This window comes from Nothoprocta perdicaria, unplaced genomic scaffold, assembly GCF_003342845.1.
Source record: "Nothoprocta perdicaria isolate Ctin4 unplaced genomic scaffold, notPer1 scaffold_191, whole genome shotgun sequence".
Classification (NCBI taxonomy): Eukaryota; Metazoa; Chordata; class Aves; order Tinamiformes; family Tinamidae; genus Nothoprocta; species Nothoprocta perdicaria.
This window is the reverse complement of record NW_020455105.1, coordinates 164264-182087: the sequence shown is the minus strand read 5'-3', so window position 1 is coordinate 182087 and position 17824 is coordinate 164264. Positions and strand designations below refer to the sequence as shown.

The following is a 17824-nucleotide window of genomic DNA, read 5'->3' as shown; positions in this document are numbered from 1 at the left end:
GGGTATGAGTCTTTAAACACCGATGGCTAATTTTGTTTTGTTTTTTAATACGCAGCCTATTTCTCCCCGTTCTGCTGACAGGTATTCCTAATTACACTACTATTGTGATTTCTTTTCTTGCTGCTTACTTTATGTGGATCAACTTTAAAGTGGAGAGGGAAAAAATAAATAGCTGGTGACAATTCAGTCTGCAACTTATGTTTTTTGTTTCGTTGTTGCTTTTATTTTAGAAGAAGTAAGTTATGGTGGATAAACCTTTTTTTTTGTCTGGCTCCCAGCTAACATGCAAAGCTAACTTTTCTTGATACATTAACACTAAAATCTAGCTCTGCTGAAATAYATCAAGCTTCATTTTTATTCTTTACGGAGTAGCTGTTAAAACCAGCAATAGGCTTTTCTAGTTCTGTTAAGAACAACTCTTGAGTCTAATGTAAGACTGATACATGTTAAAACCACATGATATCTGCTGATCTGCAGCAAAGGGAAAGTGTGCTCCAACCCGCCACGTAACACAAGAACCCTTCCCTCTCCAAAGGCTAGATCCCAACTTCCAGGTATTTCGAGGGCTTATGTTATTCTTCAGCCTTCTACACGTATTGGTACTGTAGGGAATAACCCATTATAATAAAAAAATAACTTTCATATCAACTTGGACAGAAGCCTGAGCTGAAGCTGCTCCAGAATTACACTCCTCACGTGCTGCAGAACTTGAGTCCATCCTGTGGCTGGCTGTACAGACCTCCTACCTGTGATCTTGACCGTTAGATTTTCTTCCCTACAGCACTGAGTTGGAGAAACAACTGTTCATTTAGATCAAAACCTCAGAACAGCTACTGAAACTGCTCCACAGCCTTGTCACTAGCTTTGATACTGCAGTGTGTTATAGGAAAATGTAAGAGAGGACAATAATAGAACAGACAAGACAATTTATGCCATTAAAACAACACTCGAGATAACTTCGAGTTTACAACAGTCAAGAGTCACTATGTAAACAACACGACTTTGAATTGCTTATATCTTTTATACTGGGAAATGTGTAAACTTAATACTAGCAGAGCAATATGCTGTTTTGCTACAATATCCTGACTGAATTACTGTAAGTTCAAAATTTGGTCCTTTATTAGATATTTTAAGTATTACAAGTCTGAAGAAAACTCACCAAATACAATTTCCAATGCTCTGTGAAATACTTCATCCTCAAAACAGTCTTTAATCATTTCATGTTTAAGTGTGCGTAATGTGTTTCCTGATTCTCCTTAGAACACTCAAATTGTGTTACATCAAACAGGCTGATCTGTAACACCAGACACGATCCGCTGAAAACATCCTGTCCATTCACTTTACTCCTTGATCTTCACAAATTAACTCATTTTCTTCTGACTTCTACTACTTTTTGAGTCCCAGAGTATAACAATGTTAAAATAGAGCAAAAAGAACAAGAAGTGTAAGCAGGAAATGATGGAGACAGCGAGGGGGAACAAATCTGGTAGCCGCTGGGGAGGAGTCACTGTAGCACTCAGTAAAGTCAGGATGCCCATCCCGACTACTGAAACAAGAAACTGCAAGAAAAGAAAGATGGTGATTTAACAACTCRAGAGTAAGCAGTTATTTTCACTGCKTGGACGGCCTGTATTCTTAATTCTGTGGCAAGATGACATTGCAAAAATATTACAGCCTCMCTCCACACAGACAGCACATGGCTTTGCCCTTATGAGGCTGTATAAAAATTATGGACACTACACTGGTTCATATCGGTATTTTAGTAATATGAAGAGCTATAAGTAAGGGCTATGAAGAATTAAAGTTACTTACCAGCTTCTTAACAATCTTTGGAAATGACTTAAACCAAGAAACATATCCCTTAATAGACAGGGAGAACGATTTCAGCTGCAAGTCCTCTGCTGAAGTCTTGTCGAGTATGGAAAAGGATGTGACACAAGCGGACAGGAACGCCAGGGTTGTCACGGTAYAGGCGAACAGGAGCCCGTCTTTCAGGAGCAGGGGCAACAGGCTGTTAAAACAGAATTGCCCACAGAAGTGAGCTGACATTCCAAGCTGTATTTCGAACAATTTAGACAGAGGAGAAAACCCATTTCTATTGACTAGACTCAGGGAAGATTGCTATTTTGGAAGAAATCTGACTCACCTGAAGGTTGATACAAGTAAAAACCACGTAGCCATGAAAGGAATTTCATTTATGATTAAGCAGACCGGTCTGAAATGAAAACAGAAAGGTGACAGTCGAGCACAGCAGCGACAGCACTTTGTTACGCGACCYTTTGCACGGCTGCTGCAGCAGCAGCACCTGCAGCAGCCAAAGCACCAGCCCGAGCGGTGCAGCAGGGACGTGCTGCAGCACTGCACGCCTGCACGGGCAGGACAAGCAGCAGAAAGCAGCACGGCCACCCCGTCCAGCTCCCAAGTACTCGGGAAATAACTGCAGCGTGGAGCAGAGCTTTTAAAATCAGATATATTTGTGAGAAAGCGGTGTGCAGGAACAAGCACACTGAAAAACCCAGATTGGAACATGCGTAYGGATGAAGAAGATACTCACGTTGCCACCAGAAGAATGGATTTTTCATGTACTTGAAAGGAGAATAGGAAGAATGACAACGCACAACTAACCTGGGAAGAGAAAATCAGAGATTTCATGTATTTGACTGCAGCACAGAGCCCTGTGTTACCTTCTCAGCTGGCCTTGGTTGTACATAAATGAACTGAGTAAGTTTAACAAAAACAAACAAACAAAAACCCTAAATTTAACTAAAAAGAAGATCATTTATCTAATTCTTGTGCCACCCAAACTTAGAGAGCTACTCCTGTAACCCCTATACATATGAAAAACAGTGTTTGAAAGTTTACTCAGAATTAGAAAACATTTCACATAAGCAAAGCCCCATATTGCTAAACTTGATGTAAATATCATCCCCGTTGAAGTAARCAACTATTCACATACACGAGCATCATCAGAGTTAAGTCACAGTGAGAACCACCCAGCTTTTTGAGCTTAAATTTTGTTAATCACCATCAGTAACAGTCAATATCTTAAAGTAAGCAGTCATTCTTCTTTTCCCAAATATAAAATACTGTGAAACACAAACCAGCTTTTAAGGAAGTTAAATGGTGGTTGCAGTCAATGCTAAAATAAACATTTAAGCAGAACTTACATTTAAAAAATAAAAGAAATTATTTGATAACTCTTGAGAAACCTCAGGACTATTTTCATATAACTTTGATTTCAAAGAGAAATCATTTTGCATTGAAGTGATGTTACTTTGCTAAATTTACATTTAAAGATCCATGTGAAAAAGCAAACATTTCAGTAAAGTGGTACTGTTCTCTCTGCAAACCACTAATGAGCCTGCAATGCCCATCGTGGGAATTTTTATGGAATTTTGCAGCCAATACCTTAAGAAAAACTATCACTGTAAACACAACAAAACAGAGGAGAAATTTCAACTCTATACAGGGCTTTATTGCATAGGGAATCTTCTAAAGGCTCTTCAGAGGAAACTAATAAAAATACAGCATTAAATAAAGAAAATGGAGGCTAAGGGAAAAAAGTCTAGATTTAAAAGACTAGTCAGGCTTCATGAGACTCTCTCTGATACTCAACTCTAAGAGCAACCAACTTCTGAGGCAAATCTCTTCAGCAGAAACAAAGCGACGTTCAACAGCAGACATTCGCTGCGCACGGTGACGATTCTAGGAAAGGACTTTCTGTAAAACACCAGCACGCGGTGGTGGACTTAAAATAGGAACAATTAAAAATATGCACTTACCAAAGCAAACTTAAATCCTCTGAGAGATGGCTCCAGGGTCAGTTTTATACAAGTGGGAAGCAGGCTCAGGAATGTTACAGCAAAGCTAAAGAAAAAAAAAATTCTGTAATACATGAATATATACTTCAAAGATATTAGAGAATTTTCTAACTTATAGTTTCAAATTTCAGAATTACATGTCAAGAATTTAACAGCAATTTTCACATGCACAGAATCACTTAGGAATCCTCAATCACGAGAGCGGCACTTAATGATCTTTACTGAAATGAGTGGTTTTGAAAATGCAGTAACAGTTGCTTAAATCACTATATAAGCAAGCAGAAAATTACTCTCAAGAATAACTTTAAGGAAAATATCACTTGGAAGAAAAATATAGCATAAGAAGAATGTTTTTCAGGATTTTAAGCATCTCTGTTTTTTGAAAAAACACCATCTTGCACTTCAATCATGTCTTACCTGAGTTTGAGTTGAGTTTGAGGTGATACAATATTTTTTATCTTTATCAGGACACTCAGACTGCACCAAATATTGGCTACTTTATCCTGGGGAAAATAAAAAGAGAGCACCCATTTTAACTTACGCTGGTGCCAATGATGGGGATGGCAGTGTTGTTTCTTTACCAGCATACTGCAAAAAGGTACTTGCAGATGTATATAACTCATATACATAACTCATGTAACTATTTACATCAGTCTCATCTTCATTCAAACATGGAAAATYAAAAGAAACTAGATTAAGATATCCTGAAATAACTGAGAAATAGCTCTCTGAGACTACATGTTTTTAATCATAAGCCCTCATGTTTTATGAGAATAAGGTTTGAAATCCTCCGTCTCCAGTAAATGTCTGCTCATGTGACAGCACACGTGAAATCTTTTTCAGATGTGAAGACATTCCCTATATTGTCACGTTTCATTACATCCCTGCACGTATTTAGCTGCGCTCGCTGCTTGCTAGCAATGACAGAGTTAACTGCTAATAAATCACGAAGTCTAAAGACATTAGCAGTTGTGCTAGGATCACTTTCAAAATTAAATTTGTAACTACAGCTATCACGCTCATGAAACTCATCCCCAAACAGCTGCTTGAATCACAGCTGTGTAGACATAACAGCAAGAAAGCTGCGAGCACCAACAACTGAGCCATCTTCCTCGTGGGCTTGCTGGCAACACGGATCCGCGCTGCGGCTCTGCGCAGGATTACGGGGAGCAGCAGGGCTGGCCGGCCGGCACACGCACGAGACGCCTCCTTAGCGGCCAATACGACTGCGCAACCCGCGGCATTTGCTACCGCGTCTCTAAATGGGAACCGATTCAAAGAACCTGTTACACGCAGCCCAGGATAAATTTCCTGGGCATTGCTTACGTGGACAATTTCTCGTTTTATCTACATTAGCATCCAGTAAGTCACTCCCCGGCTCAGAAAATATTTGGACTAATATTAGACTAAAATCCTCAGGCACTTTCAGGCTCATCCGTTCTTGTCATTTACGGGTTTTATTTTTTAAAACTTTGTGCTGGATAAAAAGAAGCATGATCAAAAATATTTATTTATAAATTTCAGGCAGGAGCCAAGCAGCAAGATCACTGTTGGGGCAAGGGAACATGATGGGTTTTTTTGGTATTTTTTTTTTTTTTAAATAAAATACTATGGTCTACTCTGAGAACACTCTTGTACTGCAGTCTAACCAAAATGTTCCCTTTGGAACATCACCATTAGCTTTTCAAGGAGACAAGAGCTGTTTGTGGTGTTGTTCACATCCAAAGATCAAAAYGAAATTTAGAATTAGGCAACCTATGTAAGCATTTGCTTCAATCCCCSGGAAATCAAACAATGAAAATTCAAAGCTTAATTTTCTGGAAACATCTGAAGTTAAGAATCTGCTTTCAACAGATGTAGTATTAAGGCTCGTCCTGACTGAACACAATATCAGTCCCTTTTACTTGGGAAAAGTGGATTCTTTCTCTTAYGAGCCTGGGTCATTAACTTAGGTAAGTGGTAATTGCTTTGCGGGATTAGGGCTGAGGCACTCAGGACCTGCAGTTGTCAGTAACCTAAGCAGAAGGTCTAAAATTCTTGGAAAATATTGTGGGAAATTTGTACTGAAAAACACACACATGTTGGGTCGAAAAGGAAGCTCTCAGTTGCATCTGAAACACTTTTTTAAAACTAATCTTGTTACAAAAGCTGAGCAGAACCAGAAGGCACTCACTGAAGTTGTTAACTTTTAAGGCTGTATCTTCTGACACTGTCAATTACTATGGAATCCATCTCAGTGGAAAAATGTATGGATTGAAGCATGGGTTTGATGATGGGATAAGTGTTGTCTACTCATATAATATCCTGGAAGATGCCAGCTGAGCTGGGGTTAAATACTGGATTAAATAACTGGCAAGAAATGACTGCTGAGGAAGGCAGCTCAAATTACGAGCTCTGTGGTGTGTCCCCCCCATGAAATCCCGAAAGGTCACCATGAAGGTTTCTCAAGGGATCTAAGAATACGGAACATTTCCCGGCGGGAGGGGGAGAAGAAAACACGCGTGCCTCAAACAAGCCTCGGTCAATGGGAAAGAGCCTCCGCAGAACTTGCACGACTTGCTCCACGTCCGCACAGAAGGGCAGCCAGCAGACAGCAAAGGAAGCCACCACTGTCCCGCCTAGTTTAATTAACAGTATCAATCTGCAAAAAAAAGAAAAGCTTCCATCAGAAAAGTCCTGCTACTTGGAACAAATGGCAGCTTCTACATTTAGTACTTCAAAAGTTCTTTTTTTTTTTCTCCTCCAACAAAGGCAGCAAATCTGAATAACACAAGCTACCCACACAACAGGAAGAGCTCTTCATGCCCCGCCTGGCGAGAGGGACCATCAGAACTGCCACAGAACTACTGCTGTTGGCCTGATTCGGTTCCCCCCTCTTCACCCCTCTTTAGTTTGGGTTACAGAATGAAGGGTGTAGAGGAGGGACAGCTTAATATACTTTGTTATCCAGTCAGCGGACTAAAAAGTACAATTAGATTTTTAACAAGGATCTCCTCAGCAAGAAGCACTTATCTGGCATGCCAGGAAAGCATTCCAACAATGTGAGCACCTTCCACCAGAAGCTCATTCAGAAACCACCCCATGCAACACAATGAACCATATTCTCACTGATAGGCTGCGCAGCTGGAGTCTGGAGCAAAATAAAGTGGTTTAAAAATCACTTACCCCTTTCCTCTCAGTCCCTTCTTGAAGCACTTCCCAAGTAAATAGCAAAAGAAGGGGGCAGAATGGTAAAGTTCCATTTGTTTATAATTTAAGGCCAAGCAAAATGCGACTGAACCCAAAAGGTCCCAGTCATGACACAAAAACAGTATTCCCCATAACGCCAAGCCAAGGCTCACTGAGTTGTATATGGTTTTTAATGTCAAGGACAAGATAAACAAGAGAAGCAACATCTTAATACTTGAAGCTAGTGAATAAATGCCCTGGAGGACAAGGATAAAACAGCRCACAGAGTATGTTTTTCCAAGCTACTTTTCAAAGTGTGTTGCCACTTGTGACTCTTTTGCTCACAAACAGAAATAATTTTACTTCCAAGTCCAGCTATGTGGATGTCCAAGGCTYGATTCAAACTTTGCACAGACAAAAATGAGGACAAGTTTTGCATATGTGTCTTAAATACACATGTACTGTACATTTCTTTTCCTTGATTTTTTTCCGTTATTAAGAGTAAGGCTTTCAAGAATCTCTCCTTCCTTGCCCCAAAAGATGTGTACAGAATAGTAAAATATATTACCATTTAAAATGCATTTTTCTTTAGCTCAGGGACCACTGCGTGGGGAAGACATCACACTCACAGTGCATCCTCATCCCGTGCCCAACTCCTGTAGCTGCTAATAGTACACAATGGATAAGAGCCACCACCTAAAGCAACGGTACTTCCTTCTCACTTTAGGAAAGGGTTCCCAGGCAAGAGATATTTGTATCCTCAGCAACTTCCAAATATTTTATCCTTATCAATATAGTTAGGACAATACATTCAGACTAAGTTTTTTCAACCTATTAATTTCCCACTCAAAAATCACCATATAATTTTGAGATCTCCTCAGCTTCACATCAACAAACCGTTCTACCAAAGGGCTGTGACCTTGCAAGGACACACAGCAGTTAAATAAATCTACTGACTTCTTTGGAGCAGCCACAGGTAGCAGTTACTCACAGAGAATCACAGGGCTGGAAGTCACCCCAGGAGGCTACGTAGTCCATCTGTCTGCTCAACTACTGTGTCTACGGTGCCTGTGTCACTCCTGGCAGTGTTTGCTAAGCCTTTTCTTAAAGATCTTTGTGCTGCAAATTCCACAACTTACACAGTCAATAAGTTGCAGCATTTCATTGTAATTTGAAAGATTTTTTTCAAAAATTGAAAAGATTTTTTCAAAATCTTTCAAATTTGAAAGTTTTCAAATTACACTGAATATCAAATTTTCACTATTTGAAAGATTTTATCTTAATTTTTAAACCAAATATTCCYTATGGTAGTCAACAGTCTCCATAAACATCAACTAATTATCAGGGTTATAATTCTTGTGGACACCTCTGCTTTGATGTGGGCAGAAGCCCYATTCATTACTTCATATACAAAGTTAACCTTTTCCCAGTTAAAGACAAGAACAGTGTTATTTCACAAAGTGAAATTCTTTTCGCTGCAAATACAAGGATACTGAAAATGTCCATGGTCAATAAGAATTAGGCCTGGATAAAGCAATATACAGAGTGCAGTGGAAATCTGGAAGGAAGGATCAAACAAAGAGAATGAAAAATAATTATTTATTTAAAGGGCAAACATATTGCAATGCATGCTGCTTCTGCAGTGCAAAATTTGGCCTTCAGTAGTCCCCCTCTCAATGAAAGAAACCTTCTCTCTCCAATTAATCTTATGTCAGTAATGTTTTGAAGAGTTAAAAAGTAGTAAGAGTTAAAAAGTAAGTAAAAAGTAGTAAGTAAGAAAACACTGAAAGAAGACTGATCTTTCCTTTGCCAACCAGCTTAAAGATCACTCCCATCCACCTTAACCCCTCACTGCTCAAAAACTGCTCAAAAATCAGAAGACTTCTTAGTTCAGAATATATGATTTACCTTAAGGAGCATGCATGGCAGAAGCTGCCAGACTCCCCTATGTCACAGCATAAATCCTGTTTTTACTATACAGATAATAAATTTGGCCAGAAAAATAATTCAGGAGTTCATGGCCAGAAAATAATTCAGGAGTTCACTAAACTTCAGTGCATTTTGTTATTGAATGCATTAAAATAATTGCTGTAAAATAAGTTAATGGCTTCATTTAAGTGAAAATCTTTAATACAGGATATACTGATTGCGATCAGTTTTATGTCAGCTGAAACCATTGTGATGTTCTGTACGTTAATCAAYGCACAACCTGTTAAGTTTCTATATAGTTTAACTGTATGTTTAATTTACAGGTATCAGATACTTGCCTTCTTTTTTGTAGATGTTTCTTTTAAACAATTACAATATAAAACAACTGCAGGAACATAAATCAGCAAATCTGCAACAAACACTGAGAAATAAAGATTAACTTCACGTTAGAATCCTCCCAGATATCTTACTGTAATGCAGTCAACATTGTCTATTCTCATTTGACTCTTTCATCTGAATCTTTGATCTTTGACTTGGCTGGCAGTTTTACCCTGTTAACTCCTCGAATCTGGGTTGCATTTGGTATAAAACCCCCAAATATAACAACTACAGAGTTGCCTCCCTTTCTCATACTGGTTTTACATCTATTTAACATGTAAACTTCAACTTAATCATTCGTCTTGACTGAAATTCCAAAGCTCGGCAGGATGTATTTTCCAATTTTTCATATGTTGCATTAGAGTACGTTCCATCATAGTATTTTAGAGATTGTTCGTGCTTGGAGGTCACACAGAGCTGTTTTCAAGTATTTTGCAGAAGAAAAGGGAAAATTTAAGCAAAGAAACCCCAACATGGGGAAGATCTTCAGAGTAACAGGGTAGTCTCACTTTAAAGGAAAAGAGAAATAGGCCTACAGAATTTGATCTTGTTAACATTTCTACGGCTATCATTGCTGATGCCCCAAAGCTGCTGCTTCCATGCGCTCAGCTGTCCTGGCTGCTGGCACAACCTCAGTCAGCAAAGGAGCACACGCTAGTTCCTCGCATGCCGGACTGAGASAAGGCATTCTGAATTCTCAAAGAAATCAGCTACAGCTCAACTCAGTCAAGCTGCTGGAAGGCACTGATAAGACAGAGAGAATTAAGACGCTCTCAGCTACAGCAATCTCCAATTTATTTTTGTGTGAACGTAAAGTGGTCGGTAGTTTAAAATTAAGAATTTGGTTTTGATTGTCYGCTGATAGCAAACATACAAGATTTACATACATACAAGATTATTTACCGGGCCAGGAGGTCTGCCTGTCTGGAATTATGGAAACTCCTGTTTGTGCTTAAACCACCAATTTAATTCTCAACTGGCGTCTTAAATTCCTGTCAAATTCTCAGATTATTTCTATAATCAGTTTTCTGAAAAAGCACAATTATTCTAAGAAGAAAAGCATAATTTAATCTTTTTCTGGGTCATGAGCTGTCAGAGAAAATGCTTAAAGATACAAGATTCTATCCATATGATGATCATTTTGCAGGCTCAAGCCACAACTAAACAAATGTACCCAAGGCATTAGCAAAATAAATATCCCAACACTTAATGCAAAGGTGTAACACCAACAGCTGCCACTCAGCATTCCAAGCTATTTTAATGCGCAGTTTTAATGGCTATTGTTGACAGAACATTATCAGTTCCCCTAAATTACTGGTATGTCAAGTTATCTGCAATATTAATAAAGAATATTTGAAGGGCAGTTTACTACTAGTGATTTTTTTAAGTTTGTTTCCATTTTAAACAATTACTAGGAAACAAATTGTGAGGCTTCTGAAGCACAGAACTGCTTTGATGACCATCATGATCTGCCACTGTAACTGGTAAAAAAGAAAAGAAGGATTCGCTCAAAAGAAAGCATTTTATAGAACTCTACTGTCACATACAGCAGAAGACAGATCTAGACTGGAAGAAAACAATAAAAGGACAATTTGGCATCTGTCATCACCCAGAGAACTAGAGTTCACTGGCCACATCATTCATTTCTCTACAGATACAGCTGCTGAATTAGATTATTTACATTTTTGTGCACTTGTTTTATCCTTTGTGTTGCAGAAGCAGATCAAAATAGTCAAGCGGTCAGAAAGTGACAGAATGAAAATGAGATTTAGTGAAGAGCTGGTAAAACATACTTGTACTTTTCTGTTAACATATTTTTACTTTTCTGTTAACACGAGTTTATTTTCAGAAACGCGTTAGCATTTGATAAAAATGACATCTTTAAAAATATAAAGTAATTCCTCTTTTCAGATATAGAAATTCCTAATAAAGATCTCTGAGAGCCTGCTACGTAAAGTCAGTGAAGGCCAGTCAATTTGGCAACTAATTTTTACAATAAAAGCCAAGCTAAACATAAAATAGAATTTGTAACTGTCAGAACAGGAAAAAAAATGGGTCTAGGCTACCAGGAAGTAGCATCATTTTAAAGTTCCTACTAAAACAGTCCAGTTGAAAAATTCTCTGTACATTTAACATTATCAGTTTCATATATGAAAGCAGAAGTGAAAAGAACAGCTCTATTCATAACATTTAGATGTGCAAAATCACCCAGAGAATTGAACAAAAATTGGTGAAGAGAGAGAGAAGTTAAAAAAAAAAAAAAAAAGCTAATTTGCAACTTTGTAAGATCATCCTAAGGAAATACAATTTTCCTACCTGTTGCACGCATAAATAACTTATGTAGTTGACTCTCGTATCCCTGAGAGGTGTGCAGAGCAATCCAATCAGGATTTATTAACTTTGCACTGTCAAAGAAAGTACAGGCACATCAAAATGTAGACAGTTCTCATTTCCCTTTACATTCCTTTCAGCAATAAAGATGATATGTACAAGAGCATATTCTGAGAATTAWGATGAATGAAAAGAAATATTTCAAAGAGCAATAGCGACCAGTAAAAGGTTTCTCTCACCATTAGATGAGTTTACACTATAGAGATCAGCTGCTATTTCACAATTAAAAAAAAAAGAAGAAAAAAAAAGAAAAAAAAGAAAGTTGAAAACGAGAAAATTGGAATACAATATTTATCAGGACAAGATAAGTACTTCCAGCCTAGTCCCACTGACTTTAAGAAAAAACAATTGTAAATACCTTTCATACTCAAGTATTAAATATAAACCATTTACAGTTCACATAGATGTCCCACATAACTGTGCTATGCACTTTAACCTACATTCTTATTCCATAAGTCTCATTCCAATAGCAGTAAAGCCCCTGTGGAAAAAGTATTCCAATAACAGAATGCTATCTACATGGTATCCAGTCATCAAATGTCACTGCAGCTCTCAATACAAGGGAGGTTTCCCATGGGATGCACCCGCTCCCTACAGCACTCTTCTCCCTGCATCACTGGTCTCACAATGGCTCATTTGGAAAGCTAAAAATCTAAGTCACACTTAAATTAACTAATATTTAAGAAGCTGRCAAAAAGAACCCTGACCCTACAGTCCCTCCACCATAATTTCAAGATAGAAAAATAGCAATATTAATTTTTAAGCTGCAAGGATACATGTGAAATCTATTTCCCTAGTTTTAAAGAAGCAAAAAGCTATTTCATCAGCTGTCTCAAGATGGTAATTTCTAGCTAGTAGTTTCTTTCCTAAGCTAGGGACAGGAGGGGAGATGTAGGAGTGAACTTGGTGTTTTACACTCTCAACACAAATAAACATTTAAAATAATGAACTTACACATAAGCACAGAGAAAACTGTGATAGGCAGTAAGTGGTGGATAATCAAGGCCCCAGTATAGTAGATTGTTGTCGCTTGTATTGAAGTACCTAAAAAAAAAAAAAAAAAAAAAGGAAGGAGATATGCATTTCCAGCATAGTTTCAGACTGAGAAAACATTGAACATTAAAGCAAAGTTGTTGTGTGGGGCTTTTTCCTGCTTTTTTTCCTGCTTTTTTTGTTGTTGTTTTTTTACCAACACCTTCCAAAGGAAGTAAGCACCTTCTACATCTGCCKTATTTTCCTTTTACAAAAAGTCTCAAGCAAGAGAGCAAAAGCAAAATGATGCAGAATACACTCATCTGTATTTGCAAAAGAGAACACAAACACATAAAAACAGCTAGTCCAAACTTGCTTACAATTTTAATTCACTAGTGATTTTCCTTATACTAATCCTTTTTGGGTGGCACATTTCATATGCAACATTGACCTCTGGGCAGCTGAACTTCACCTGCTACATTTCCAGGCTCCGTTGTATTTTTGTCGATGGTGAACACTTGTGATCTGTCCCATGGGTCTTAATATGAAAACTTGGAAAAAATGTACGTGGAAGTTAAGTTGTTGAAAAGCAAGTGAGTGCTAGGGGAGCAGGAAAACATAAAGGTATTATACAGATGGACTACAAAAGCAGCATATATCTGCAGGAATATAGTGCTACAGCGGGTATATTGAAACTTATTTGCCTAAAAGCAAAACTAAGTTATTGGACTAATGCCTCCGGACTAGCCAGCAAACACATGGTGGGGAACTTGAATGAGATCTGCCACCTGCAGCCACTTTACCCAGTCCTACTTGAGAATATAACCCAGGAGAACAAGAGGGATGGGAAGGGTTTTCCCGGTTCTGCTATGTTGCTATTTCCATGGGAGGCTGGCTGCAGCCAGAATTAAGGCACCTCTTCCAAATGAGAAACAAAAACTTTTTTTCCAAAGAAAACAGAAGTTACAAAAATAAGACATTGGTCCTTTAAAATATCAGAGTGAAACAGATTGACTCGTCTATTGTTACTGCGAAGGGGCAAGGCCCTTGGCTTTTCCAGTTCCTCCACTCAAATGCAGCCCATTTCTGACATTTATTATAGTACATGATATTTCTTGGATTCTATATATGCTGCCTGAAGACTCTTACAAACAACTGATGATAAATGATATTTTTTTAAGATGCATCTCTACAACTTATCCTACTATCCAGGATTGCTTATGCCAAGGCAGTTCGGATTTTTCATACRGTTTTTAATATTTGGCAGTAAGGTCTCCAGTTACATTGTGTGTTTCTAACTTTTACCTTCCATAAACTCCGAGCTCCAATTAAAAAAAAACTATATGCAGTAATATTTAGCAAAAAGCCTATCTCTGTTTTAATTGTTGCAAACTATGTTATCATAGATAACACAGTTAACACAGATAACAGCTTAATACCTATTAAGCTAAAGGTCTGAATGTTAGTATGTTTCTATTACGAAAAAAACGGCACTTCAATCTAAGAACAGGAACAGCACCACCACAAATGGGTTTTTGGAGTAGCTCACAGAGTATTAAAAAGAAAAAAAAAAAAAAAAGCATAGAAATCTAAAAAGTGCTACATTTACACCTATGAAACCTGGAATATAGCAGTGCCACGTACCACTGTTTGATGGGTAAATTGTAAGTAATTTCTTGCCAGTGTCTCTGAGCTTCATAGTCTCCATACATAGGTGGCTTTCCTGCACCTAAAGAGATGACAAAAAGTATTTATGAATTTATTCCATTTACACACRTTGTTTTTCCTCTAAATGTGTACCTGCATATAATACACCACTAATTTGATTCTCCATTCTTCTGTTATATTTGATAAGCAAACAGCAAAAACAACCTGCTCAGGAGTCTAGCAGGGAGGAAAAAAAAATTTATGCATTCCTTTAGTTTTTGGGGTATTTCTGTGATAACCACTTATCAAGATATTCTGCTGCAAATGGAGAAATACAGTGGCTTCCTCACCTGACAAAGGAAAAATCACGTGGAAGCATAGTATGAAAGCTGAGGCATTTCTTTGAAATAAGAAAATGCACATAATCGACATCTCATGCTGATTTTGTGTGAACCAATATGCTTTCTGCATATACAGAACAGATACTGTTCTCACTTATAACCATGTCATGGCACCTTGCTATTAGAATTAGCAGCCAGCTGTATTTTAAAATTTACTTACCAGGAAACAGAGAAGCATTAGAATAGCTGAAGTAACATTTTGCTTCCTTCTAAAATTTTGCATACAAGTTTATTTTAACTTAGCACAAGCTCCTTAACGTGGCTGTTCAACAAACTATGATATCTGTTACCTGAGTAAGAGCCAAGTGATACGGTCCAGCGTACAGTAAGTCCTAGTAAAACAGCAATTGTCATTAAGCTCCACTTTTCCATGGCTGATCTTTGTAACAAGCCAGATGCTTCCTGAAATGACACCAGAAATATTTCTATAACACTGTCTCTGCTTTGGTTCCTTAGGTAGTTAACGACACTGCGTAGTCCCAGTTTCCTCCCCATCCCTAGAAAAAGTTCTAAGTACAAAGTCAAATGCTGGGCAGAAGCAATTGAAGCATCTTTCTGAGTTACAAGCTGACCAGAAATCTCACAAAATGAAAAAAAAAAAAAAAAAAGAAAAAAATNAAAATGAAAAAAAAAAAAAAAAAAAAAGAAAAAAATGAAGAGTGAAAGATTTCAACTCACTGATGCCAGAAGTCTCTATATTGTATATCCATGGTTCATTTTAATGTACCTAAGCTTCAACTTAATAAGTTCCACACAAATTGTTACGCAAAAATGTAAGGTGGGTTTTTCTCTGTACGTGATAACTGGAAATCCGTAGATTTGTAACTACATTTGGTTGGCCTTCTAGTGAATTAACTGCATAGAATAATAAATAAATATCTAAGTTAATGCCATTTATTTTCTGCTTATGTCATTTGTTTTTGATATATGCCTGTCCACACATTAGCTCTCCTGCACCGGACAACGTATTTTAATTCTGTCAGTTAAAGCCTATTCTACCCTCAACAGCATATTCACATTGTTTCTTCATACTCTGCTGATTTCATTAAATGTGGCTAGAACTGAATTCTAAAGACCAACAAATACTAACACTAATGATTATAATGATTATTATTACATGACCACTACGTCAGTGATACAAATTTGGTTCTGATTGTGACCTAGGAATGGAAAGGTACGGCCTCTCAGATCAAAAATCACTGATTGGAACCTGCTTTCCATCTCYCAGAAACTCAAAAACAGGCTTGAAATTCAACCCCTCCTTTTCCAAATATAAGCACACTAATCATCGCAGATTCTTCTCCCTAAAGGATCCGTCAGCTGAAATCTTCTACCTGGCAGAAGAAATCTTATTCTACATCCTTTAACACAAAAAGGCAGAACAACTGACGTTCTGCTTGACCATGGTAAGGATTGGATGCAGTAAGAATAAGGGGTGTTCCTAGATCTGTCAAATTAAAGGCTTCATGCACCAAGCTTGGGAGTGGAGGTATACCAAGAGAGCTGCTACCCTGTGCAAAAAAAAAGGGCTAAAGAATATACAAACTTTGATCCAGAGGACCAAAGAGATTTGGTCAGCAGTAAATTTAAAGCAAATCTAAAGGCTGAACGAGCGGCACTAGTAGCACCATGCCCTCCTCAGTCAGTAACAGGTTCGTTCACGCAGTGAACAAGTCTGGAAAGGACTGTCGAGGACTTCCCCCTAGAAAGGGGCAGCACCAGTTCAGGTGGGTTCAGCATACCTGTCCCTGCCAAAAAATAAAGAAAACCCACAGCAGCAGTATTTCAACTTCCATTTTATTAGCAGACCAGAAGCACTATAAGGCATGCTAAAGRTTATTTTGCAGAATGAAATCCATATTCATTTGTCATCTACTGAAAGCTGTAACTGATCAACGTCAAAGCAGAAGGAAAAAAAAAAAAAAAAAAGGACGGTCTTTGAATAACATAAACCTGTGACAACAGCAGACCATCCTCTACAGGCAGGAATATGAACACTAATCTTGCAAGCTTTCTAGGCTAGGATAAACCTAGGATGGGCACATTTATTGCCTATCTAAACCACAGGATAGGCACATTTAGTTAATAAGATACGGTGCTTGTTGATAATTGACTTCCAAAATTACATGTTGCAAGTTTGGGTTTTCCTCTCCGTAAGGCACCCRCATCTGCCCTTTCCTGTCCATCTCCAGCTGGAACTGGTGTCTTCTCACCTACTTTGGCACCAGTAACCGAGACCAAACCCACTCATTCTTCTYTCTTCCCAGGTTATTTGGGAATCTCACCTGCCTGCCTCTTGCAATCCCCTCCTCCTACCTCTTCCCTCCCACTCGTTGTAACCACTTACCAATTTTCCTAGTGCCATTCCCACCTGAACAAAGCCTCCCACTCTCCCTGCTCCTCTCATTCCATTGCCATTCCCTATATTTGGAATTGCCGTTCTCTTGGTTTTCTTAAGTTTCTTCTTTTGTTCCTCCCATAAGCAACTCTTGAAAGTATTACTTTTTTTTTTCTAAATTTATCTTAGTAATTCCTCCAAACTGCCCAAAACAACCCAGACCAGGTGCTAAAACTGCGGTCTCTGAACTTCACCGTGTAACAACGCTATGCAAAGCAAAGCGCACATTGCAGGGGAGGGCAGCTGGTTCCAGGGCTTTCAATTTAAACCAAATACATATATGTGTGTGTGTGTGGGTGTGTGTGTGTGTGTGTGTGTGTGTGTATGTATAAATAAAAAGCTTTTGGCCTGCGGACAGGCAGCACCGCTAACTCTCCGGGGCTGCCCACGAGCACGAGTGAGAATTCACCTCGTTTGCTTAAAACAACTGCGCGGTTTTTGGTCCCGCCGCTCCCTTTCCTTCAAGRCGGGCGCTCATCCCTTAGGACCCCTCACGATCCCTCCGTCCCCCCTCTCCCCATTTAACGGGCAGCGCGACAAGCCCTTTCGCTACCCCCTCCATCCCAACCGCCGCCCCGCGCGCTTCCCAAGGGCTCCCGCTTCCCGGGGGCTCCCGCCGCGTCTCCTCACGGGGCACAACGGCGCGCGCTCCCCGCCGCCAGACGCCGCCGCTTCCGCCCAACGCCGCCGCGGGAGCGCGGGCGGACACTGCGCATGCG

General features: G+C 38.9%; 1 protein-coding gene across 2 annotated transcripts; it reads right to left on the bottom strand.

The window, feature by feature from the left end:
• Positions 1–818: 818 nt before the first annotated feature.
• ALG6 (ALG6, alpha-1,3-glucosyltransferase) lies at positions 819–17749 on the bottom strand. Of its 2 annotated transcripts, none has more exons than XM_026037184.1 (15): positions 17736–17749; positions 14998–15109; positions 14304–14388; positions 12642–12731; positions 11613–11701; positions 9257–9339; positions 8483–8547; positions 6987–7172; positions 6327–6462; positions 4239–4324; positions 3783–3867; positions 2555–2625; positions 2147–2215; positions 1813–2011; positions 819–1559 (listed from the first exon to the last, which is right to left on the bottom strand). In XM_026037184.1, exons 2-15 carry the CDS (start codon positions 15077–15079, stop codon positions 1362–1364), a joined length of 1524 nt encoding a protein of 507 aa, XP_025892969.1. In that variant the 5' UTR covers positions 15080–15109; positions 17736–17749; the 3' UTR covers positions 819–1361. The 2 variants fall into 2 exon arrangements, with proteins under 2 accessions (XP_025892969.1, XP_025892970.1); XM_026037185.1 differs by lacking the exon at positions 17736–17749 and adding an exon at positions 17515–17539.
• Between the last annotated feature and the right edge of the window lie 75 nt (positions 17750–17824).